General features: G+C 28.8%; 1 protein-coding gene across 1 annotated transcript; it reads right to left on the bottom strand.

The window, feature by feature from the left end:
* Positions 1 to 2,664: 2,664 nt before the first annotated feature.
* LOC123198260 (F-box protein At5g07610-like) lies at positions 2,665 to 4,035 on the bottom strand. Its single transcript, XM_044612938.1, has one exon. The coding sequence runs from the start codon at positions 3,984 to 3,986 to the stop codon at positions 2,778 to 2,780; it is 1,209 nt and encodes a 402-aa protein (XP_044468873.1). The 5' UTR covers positions 3,987 to 4,035; the 3' UTR covers positions 2,665 to 2,777.
* Between the last annotated feature and the right edge of the window lie 6,997 nt (positions 4,036 to 11,032).

Here is an 11,032-nt window from a genome sequence, read left to right as displayed (position 1 = left end):
AGACATAACTAATTATTGTATTTGATTAGATGTAATAAAAAAATATTAGTATATTATTTTACCTAAATGATATTAGATATAATTATTTTGAAATATTTTTTATATTACTTATTATATTAATTAAAAATGAGATTATTTTTTAAATTAATAAATAATAATATAATTATAATAATATAATAATTAAATTATCATTTATATTATTTGTTACATTATCATTGGTAAATATAATATTATCATAATATTTTATTACTGATATATTAAATAAGATAATCTAAATAATAAAAGACTGATGAGTGAGATAATCTTTGTTTATCGAAAACCAAACGCCCCGGGAGTGTTTGGTTTAGGTAATGTTTTATTACCAAAATAGAAAGATTATCTTGAAGATAGATTACTTAGAAGATTATTGGGTATAAATGATTACTATGTTTGATAAAATTTGGTATGTATAAATAATTATTGTGTTTGATTAAAGGTAATAAAAAATTACCAGTAAATTATTTTACTTAAATGCCCTTGAATATAATTATTTTTAAATATTTTTTATATTATTTGTCATATTAATTAAAAATAAATTCATTTTTGTCTCAAAAAATTAATAAATAATAATATAATTATAATAAAATCAATATTACCTTGGTAATCTTTAAATACCTAAGATGAATGTGGTAATCAGATTACCACTTATATTACCTGCCACGTCAGCATTAGTAATAAAAAATTACTGTAATATTTTATTACTGACAAACCAAACAAGAGAATAAAAGATAGATTACCAAGATAATCTTAAAAAACGGAAACCAAATGCCCCCTAAAATCTATCCTCCTTCCCTGGATGACAAACAATAAAATTATGTGTACCTATTTTTGATACATAAATGTATATATATTTATGTACATCATCACATGATTGTATGATTTGAAATTAAAGATAAAATAATACTCAATTATATGATAATATATATAAATTTGTACATAATTATATATCTAAAATAGGTGTACATAATATTACTTGGAAGGTAAATCAAACTTCATTTCATTTAAAAAATTTGAGCTACCAAATGGCAATCCCAATTCTAGGGCACCTTTTCCCACACTCTTTCATCAACCACAGAAAGCACCCACCAGGAATAAGCATAGCTAGAGAGAAAGAGACCTCCAACCCTGTGTCTGTTCACATGTGGAATCAACGTGGACTGACGAGGACCAAGGATTAAGCACAAAGGTGTTGCAGGTTTAGTTGAGCCCATTGGAGAGTAGAAGAATACTCATTTGGGCGAATTTCAATTGAATAGTCCACTTCTGTTGCGATGATCCCACCATGTCTCGGACACCTAATTGTTCAATGGAAAATACATTTTTATCCTGTTCCGCTGTTCGGTTCTATGATTAATAAAATAAAATAAAAAAGTGGAGGCCGACAACATTACTCCCTTATTTGTTGTTGTATACTTAGATATTAAATGGATAATTCGACATGTATCAGGAAAATAATATTATATTATATAATATAATTCATACACCAAACATAATAATATATGGTATAACATTCTAACAAACATTTTTTTTATATAACATTGACCATTCTTTATCCTATACCAACCCCATTAGAGTTGTTAGCCTCTAAGTTTCCATTTTCATTTTTTTTGTTTTTTGGTTGATGGAGAATCCTATTGAAGTTAGATTATTTTTTTGAAATTAAATCAATTATACTAAATTAATATATCACAAATTTAGTAATTTTGATTCTATAATCATTGTATTGACTGAATCAAGCATCTCTAAGAAAAGAATTAACTAATTGTTTTTGATTTTCTATCGTGTTTTCCCTATCTATCCACCTCAATTGTCAACATTAAGCCCTGTAGTTATAAAGTAATGTATACAAATTAATTTATACGAACTGATGTATCACTATTTATAATAGACAAAAAAAGTCATTTTGTAAGTAAGTTGCAAACTTGAACAATAAATTCAAACTATAAATTCGAATCATAAATTTAAACTATGAATTTATACTGAATTCAAACCACGAATCTAAATTACATATTCAAATTATGAATTCAAACCAAAATCTAGCCAAACTGACTTTTGAGATTAAGTCAGCTTGCTTAGCATCCAACCTTACATAATATCGTTCATAGTTCAATTCAGTAGGAGTTCTATTGTAATATTTTATACACCCCTAAGATCAATAATGATGGACTTATAAGTTTTTTAATTAGAAATTTGAAAAACTTATTTTTAAAAGTATCAATATATTTAGTTTTAACGAGAATATAGATAATTAATTATGAAATTCATGAAAATAGTTAACGAATGGATAGATATTTCTTATTTTTTTTTTGTAGAAGTATTTAATATTGTTTTTTATATGTATAAAAAAAGAATAAAGAAATGAGATTATACTTGGTCAAAATTCATAGATTAATTAATTTGTTGCAAGGTGTCTGTGAGTACATACACCGGAAACCTGCTTGGTTTTCTTCGGTTTAGTTAGCCAGCATGAAACCAAGGGAATTAAACAATTTCTAAACCGACCCCTCTTCTGTAATTTAAAATTTGTAGGTTTTTGGTCAATCACAACATGCGAGCCACGAAAATAAGCACTTCTTGAACCCATTTGTTCTTTGTAATTGAATTTATATGAACTAGTAAACTGACTTGCAGGAAGAAATGAAATGTAATTATTCAATTCAATGCATGAAGTAATTCATATTATACTTCATAAAACAAACGTACACTTGCTGCTGAGATCAAAAGTAAAAGATGAGTCTTCAAACGCAGGCAAGACTCTCTATGAATTGAAAAGCAGCAGTGCCCACAAAATCAAAATCGGTTACTTGTGTATTTCCATTTTCATTTGCACCTTGAAGTTCAGAATCAGCTGAAGCAAAATCATGGATCTTGTTGAAACTCTTATCCTTGAAATTGTAACGAATTACCTTTGCAGGTAAATGCACCACCAAATACGAATCATCGTCGTTTTCTTCCCTCACAACACATAATATGGAAAATAAATAGAAATGCAAGTCCCTATGGAAGTTTTTAATCATCTCAGGGTATGATTTTACTATCAGACTAAGATCAACCTGATACTTCACGATCCACCTGCAGCAATCCTCTCTTTTCTCCATTTCATAGATGTTGAATATGGTATTGAAAGGGCAGTAAATGTCTATGAGATGCAAATGGCTTCGAGATGTTCCCAAATACCATCTCCATTTCTCATCCAATCCACTGATATTCGGAGGCATTGGCATTTCTCGGACTTCCTCTTTATCCATGTCGAAATACATATATGGACTCGATTTGCACCAGTAAATGGCATTGTTCCAGAAAACACCCTCCAGGAAAAATGGACTATTCGGATAATTGAAAGAAGAATTGCATAGTCTCCAAGTTCCTGTTTGGGATGAGTAAATCTCTATCTGAAAAGAACTTTCATAAAGAAAACTATCTTTCACACAAACGACTTTGTAATCAGGTGACTGCAAAGGATCAAATGCCAAAACAAAATCACGAAACAAAGCCCCCTTATCATTAGGGATTGGAGGAAGCATCGTGTATTTGTTTGTGGTGGGGTTGTAAACAAAATAGTGGGGGCGAGGTGCATTTTCTTGCAAAGAACTGCACAATAAGAGACCACTGCAGGATTGTTTGATGTGAATCCGAGATGGGATGTTTCCAAAAGTGAGAGATTTAAAAGGAGCTGGAGAAGGATTGGAACCAAGATTGATGAAATTATATTCTGGGCTGTTGTTGCAACGCATAAGGAGGCCAGTTATGGGCTTGGGGACACGGCTGAGGCGGATGGAGAAGTTGGGACCGGTGATGATGGAAAACCAGTGTTTGGATACAGATTTAAACTTGAGCAAAGATTTGATAGGGAGGAAGATGAATATCTCGGTTAAAAGATTTTCATTGTTTGCAATTATTTCTGCGGACAACGATGGCTGGTAATGGCAGGAAGAGGAGGCCGCCATAGCTATAGTTTTCTCTGTGTTTGTTCTGAGGGAGAGAGTATGTATACGAAGACACAGTTCAGAAGAGATTGATTAGGCTAATATTTATGGGGAAATTGAAATTTTTAGCCTTATTTTAATCCATGTATATATATATATCACTCATCTCAAAACTTAAATAAATATACCATAACAGTAATCTATTTTCTTAAAATATCATTCTTGAAATGATTTATATAGAGATTCTCTCTTTTTCTCTGTAATTTTTTCTCTCTTCTTTTTCAGCTTTCAAATGAAGAAGAAATTCATCTTGATGTATTATTCAATATCATATCAGTATATTATTCTATCTTGATACATTATTTAACTTCATATCAACGTATTATTTCATTTTAAAGCACTTAAAATTTCTGAAAAAATTATTCATAACCATACAAATTTTAAAAAGGGGTTGGCATGCTTTTATAGCAAAAAGGGTTGGCATGGGCCAACCCATTTTATAGCAAAAAGGGTTAGCATGACACCAACCCTTTTTACTTTAAAAGGGTCGGCGTGGCCAACCCTCTTTGCTATAATACCAACTCTTTTTTATTTTAAGCTCTTTTTAAAAATTTGTATTATTATAAATAATTTTTTTAAAAATTTTAAGTGCTTTAAAATAGAATAATATATTGATATAATGTTGAATAATGTATCAAGATGGAATAATACACGGATATGATATAAAATAATGCATCAAGATGAATTCCTTCCTCACTTGAAAGCTGAAAAAGAAGAGAGAAAATTTTTAAAATTTGTACTGTTATGAATATATTTTTTTTAAATTTCAAGTGTTTTAAAATGGAATAATATGTTGATATGATATTGAATAATGTATCAAGATAGAATAATATACCGATATGATATTGAATAATGCATCAAGATGGATTCTTTCCTCACTTGAAAGCTGAGGAAGAAGAGAAAAATTGCAGAGAAAAAGAGAGAATCTCTGTATGGGTCATTCCAAGAGAAATATTTTAGGAAAGTAGATTACTGTTGTGATATATTTGTTTAAGTTTTGAGATGAGTGACATATATATATACACGGATTAAAATAAGGCTAAAAATTTCAATTTCCCTTATTTATGCTTGGTTTTCTTTGAAACAAAGGAAAACATATTTATGGTTCAGTCAGAAGTATGATGGTAGCAAGTCAGTTCTTAATTTTTCCAAAGGCCAAAGCACTTTTTCCCACCAATGTTTATTGCCTTCCCCAAGTGGTACCCTTTAACTAGTGAAAACCCAAAAGACCCATTTATCGACGGTTGAAATTAGCAGTTTAATTAAGTTTCAGAAGTAAAATCATCATATAATATTAAAAATAATAAAATATTATCTATTTCCTCTTAGGTTTATAAAACTAACTATTTTTCCTTAGAATTAAACTTTGAAATATTATATTTTCCCCCTTAAAGTTTTTTTCTTTTCTTTCTTCCCTTTTTTTGGTGGCATCATCCGCTGGTTCTCTCTCCCTCCCCTTTCACTGTAATTTTCAAGCCTTTTCCTCATCTTCATCACGGGATGAAGACATTTAGTGACGAAGACATCTTCTTTGTCATTGGAAGAAGTGACAAAGACTTTGTCTTTGTCATTAAATGTCCTCATTCGGTGACAAAGATAAAGAGAAGGCTTTGAAAATTACAATGAAAGGGGAGGGAGAGAGAACTGGTAGGTGACGACACCGGAAAAAATGGGAGAGAGAAAAGAAAAAAATCTAAGGGAAAAATATAACATTTTAAAATTTAATCATAAGGGAAAATTGTTAGTTTTCTAAATTTAGAGGAGAAATAAATAATATTAATTGGTGCTATTAATTTTAATCACCCACAGGTGGGTGTTTGAATTTTCAATAGTTAAAGGGTATTATTTTGAGAATACAATGAACTTTGGGTGGGAAAAAATCCTTTGGCCTTTTCCAAATTTTAGTAGTTAAATATTAGGCTAAATGACTATTTCCCATCCAAGGTTTGATGAAATGATACTTTCCACCCTTTAAATTTGAAATAGCCAATTTTTCACCTGCTTGTCAAAGTCAATGGATAGTTTTAATAGTTAAAGAGAATTTCTATCATTTTATCCAAATATCACAATATAAAGTGTAAGTGGGGGTGTAAATATCATTTTTTAAAAGTTACTTGAGACAAATAAACATGTCCTCTATCTTATTTAGAAAATTATCATGTTTTTCCTAAATATTTTAAAATATATTTATAGTCTTAATAGTTTTACTATGATATTTATACTCCTAATTTTAAAAATGTTCAAAATTATCCGGTAATCGAACAAAACCAATTTTTGAATTGAAAATAAAACTAAAAAAATAGGTTATTTAAGAATATAAAAAAAATCATTTTTTTTATTTTGGTTATCAGTTTGTCTATTTTTTAAAATCAATTAATCGATTTTAAAAAAATTGAATAAGAAATAAATAAAGTATTGAACGTAATTAAAAATGAAAAAAATTAATAAAATATGATATTCTTTTGAAATTCAGTTAAAAATTGGTTAAACAAAAGTTTGGTTCCATTAATTAGTAGTTTCAGTTTGATTCAAATTTGATTAATTTTTAAATTAGTTCAATTTTGGTTTATGATTTATTCTAAACTAAAATTTAGATTCAGTTTAAAAAATTATCAAACTAGTTTGATCGATCTATTTTGAACACCCCCACCTAATTTTTTGCATTCTATTAATTTCTTTCAAGGTGTAATAGTAATTTTTTAAACAACGAAGGGACATATTGAAATTTAAAAGTTTCAAGACTACTCCCATACATTTTAGAAACTCTTAAAACCCCCTAAAAACTTTTATTATCACCTCTCAAATTTTGAAACAGTATAATTTACCTCAAATATACGATTATGTGTCATCGATATTTTTATCAAAATTAATATAAATTAGGGATATAAAAATTTTTTCATAAACTTTTGGGGGCATGACATTATTTAGCTATATGGTTGTTTTGTCTTTTCGATATTTTTATAAAAAATTTAACATATTTTTTTAACAAATTTATCATATAACTGATAAATTGACTTTTTCAAACTTGATAGATATAAAATGTAATTTCAATAAACTTTGGGTTTGTTTGGTTGATATTATTCTTTCAATATGGTTTACTCGAATAATTAATACTGACCAAGTCGATGCAATCCCTACCAGTCCATTTTGTTCTTTGTTTTTTTGTTTTTTAAAGAACAATGGTCAACGACAATTAATAAATACCATGAAAGATCAATGACATAGATTTTTTTTATGGTTAAACAACTCAGTACATGAAAGAAAGGAGCTGACAATGAGGTAGATATAAATACGTAAAGGTGAGGGTGAAATCGACAAAAGTGAAAAGATGACATAGGAAATGAAAAAAGGAAAATTAAAATTCCATCAATAAATAGAAACAAAGCAGACAAGATCTTATCGTAACCTGCAAAATTCATATCACGAAACATTTATTCTGTAGATTCAGGCCGAGAGATACAGTATATTAATGGCCGAAGGGCTCATTTCCGGCTCCAGTATGGTATTTTCTTGAGTGTTTTTCGGTTAGTTTTAAAAATCTTATTTACCCTTTTTTCGGTAGTTAAAATTAATTGAATTTATTATTTATAGTATTTTTCTTTTAAATTTTAAAAATTAATAATTTTTTTCAATCCAAATTTTTAAAAATAGTATTTTCTCCCCTAAGATTTTCAAACTTTCAGATTCACTATTTTCAACGATAAAAAGACTTCTCTGACGATCTCCAAGTAATATCTCTTCCTCTCCACGGGTTCTCCTTCTGGCTATCCTTCTTCTAATGTAGCGCAGCGTGCTCTTTGTTAGAGAAAGAAGATAAACCATCTTTGTCTCGTATTGTTTCGGAAGAAGGACACGTTAGACAGGAAGAGACATTGTCTAGAGATTGTCAGAGAAGTCTTTTCATTGCTGAAAATATTGAATCTAAAAGTTTAGAAACCTTAGGGTGAAAAATGTTGTTTTTGAAAACTTAGATTGAGAGAAAATTGTTAGTTTTTAAGGTTTAGGGGAGAAAAAAGAAATCAAATTTAAGTTTATTTTTAATATTAAACATAAAATAACGATTTTACCTTTAAAACTATTAGACTCATCCTTCAATGAGTGGGTATATTAGATTTTTTAAGTTAACAGAGAAAAACTTAGAAAAATAATATACTTTGGGTGGAAATAAGTCATTTGACCTATATTAATATAAATACATGTGTCACACACAATATTATATAAATTTTATAATACATAAAATTAAGAAAAAATTAATTTAGGATTTAACTTATTTGATGTGATCGATATAATCCAAAAAAAGAGATCCAACTTAAGATCAATTTGCCATTTTAAAAAAAAAAAAATTGAGGTATATTAAAAAAATAGGTTTGGCGAGAGACCAACCAAGAGGAAATGTTAGCTACCAACCACCCCACAAATATATATTTATACCTAACAATTGATATTCATTTATTAAGGAGGACTGAAATGGAGTATTGTTTTATCTATCATGTGGACAATACCATTAGTATTAATGCCATATGGAGACCTTTGCTATATCATTTTTTGCTAGAATTTTAATATTAAAATTAGGCCAAAAGACTTATTCTTACCCAAAGTTTAGGTCATTCTCAAATATATATCAACAAAGTTCCAAAAATTTAAATATCTATTTATTGTTAAAATTTTATATTATAATTAAAAATAAAATCATTATTTAATAATAAAATTAAAAAAATTAAAACTTTATGTCATTTCTTTTTATTTTTTTAAAAAAACTAATAATTTTCTTTCACCCAAATTTGATTATACCTAAGTTCCGATTGTTACGGGTTCTTTCAATCCTAATTTAATCCCAAGTCCTAAGACCCCTATTGTTTAATCACAGACATACCTTGGGTAACTAAGCCCTATTTATATTATAAATACACATCTCACACACAATATTATATAAACTTTATATTGCATGAAATTAAGTAAAAGTTAATTTTCAGTTTAGCTTACTCGATATAATTAATATAATTTTAAAGAAAATGTTTGATTTAAAAAAGGTTTTTTATTTAAAAAAATAAAGTTAAGGTATAGTTAAAGAAAAAAGTATGGCGATAAACTAAACAAGAGGAAATGTGAGCCATGCCAGCTACCGAACAAAAATATATTTATACCTAACAATTGAGATTCATTTATTAAGGAGGACAGAAAGGAAGTTTTGTCATACCCATCATGTGGACAGCACCATTAGTACTTCAGGTGAATGAATTAAATTTGTTCGCATGGAAATGGTATCAATGCCACATTGAGATCCTAACTATATTTTTTTTTTTCTAAAAATTTAATACTAAAATTAGGCCAAAAAAAAAATATTTTTATCCGGTGTTTGGTGTATTTTTAAACACTCACCTTTTTGTTAAAAAGTAAGACTATTATTTAATAAAAAAATTTAAAAAAAATAAAAATTTTATCTCAAACATCCACTCAAAATTTAGTGTAATCCCAAAGACCCACCCAAGGTTGGTATTGACATATGGCACATGTTACTAGATTCCTTGGGGACAATTAAGTGTTAAGCAAAAGCAACAATGCATATGGGTGGTTGCTATTATTCAATGGGGTCCAAATCGCACTTAACATGGAGATATTTGCAATAAAAGGTTTGAATACATTATAATAATGGACAGATTTGTTTATCAACTTTGATTGAAGTTTGTAGGACCAATCAAAGCATATCCAACGGCTGTTTTTGCCTGGCCAGTATCATAGTATGTCTAATGATTTTTAACATGATATACATATGATATGAAGTCAGAGGATGTTCAGCTAAGCAATAGGCTGTAGAAGATCTTCAATGCTCAAGATGTGGGTCTCTATTTGTGACATTCACCATGAAATACAATTGTGAGAATTCAATAAATATATAATAGAGATTATTTAGCAGTGATTTAATTGTTTAAATTCAGATCGAGTTAAATTGAGTTGAGTTTGCTTGAGTTCACTGCTTATTGTCAAAATGACATCATTTTATTTGATAATAAGCAAAACAATGTCGTTTTGATCATTGTCATCCCTTGAATCAAGTTGCAAACCATGTTCAAATTGAATCAAGTCATCTTCCAACTCACAAGGTAAACTGAGTCAAACTCTCTCTACTTTGAGTTTGACTCAATTTTAAAAACAAGTTAACCCTCACAATTTGAACTAAATTTAAATTCGAATCGAATTAACTTTTGAGATCAAGCCAACTTAGTTTGACTTTCGCCCTACAAATAATAATGGGTTTTTAAACTTTTTAGTGAGAAATTTAAAATGTCCATCATTAAAAGTATGCATTTATTTAGTTTTAACGATTATATAAATAATTGATTGGTAAAATAATGAAAATAGTGTTTATAATGATTGAATATGTATTCTCTCATGATTATTTTCTTGCCAAAGCCTTTTTTTTTTTTTTTTCAGTGGCAATGGATGGGTGGTCTCATTCATCTTCCCTATTGTAACAAGACAACATGCTAGTTCAAGACACTGTAACACCTGCAAGTATGTTCAAGGTTATTTTTATTTTTTTACTTAAGTTGAATAATTATGTGTGAGAATTTATTATGTATAAAATTTAGGATGCACGACTGTGTAGGGAGGCTACACGCCCGTGTGTAGCATGGAAAAGGGTAAAATGGTCTTTTTTCATGTGATGCAAGTTATTTAACCAAATCTAAACGTGACGCGTTTGAATATTGGATAGAGATGCATTTTGCAAGGATTTCGGAATGTGTCTTTATTCAATAACAACACACACGCTCATATGCCTTAAGTACACGCTCGTGTATTTTTGTCTGAAGAGGAAATAAAAAAGCGCATTTGCGTTTGGCTCATATTCTTTACCCCAAATTTATGTAGCCAAATAGAGAAAAAAAAGAGAGGTTTGAGTGTTTGGAAAAGCTTGGGCGAAGGAAAGACTTGGGGTTGATCAAACAAGCATACTGTAATACCTCAGGTATGTTCCAGGGGTAATTACATCTTTTGACTCTGTTTGG

The sequence above is a fragment of the Mangifera indica genome, chromosome 15, assembly GCF_011075055.1.
Source record: "Mangifera indica cultivar Alphonso chromosome 15, CATAS_Mindica_2.1, whole genome shotgun sequence".
NCBI lineage: Eukaryota > Viridiplantae > Streptophyta > Magnoliopsida > Sapindales > Anacardiaceae > Mangifera > Mangifera indica.
This window is presented reverse-complemented; position numbering and strand designations above follow the sequence as displayed.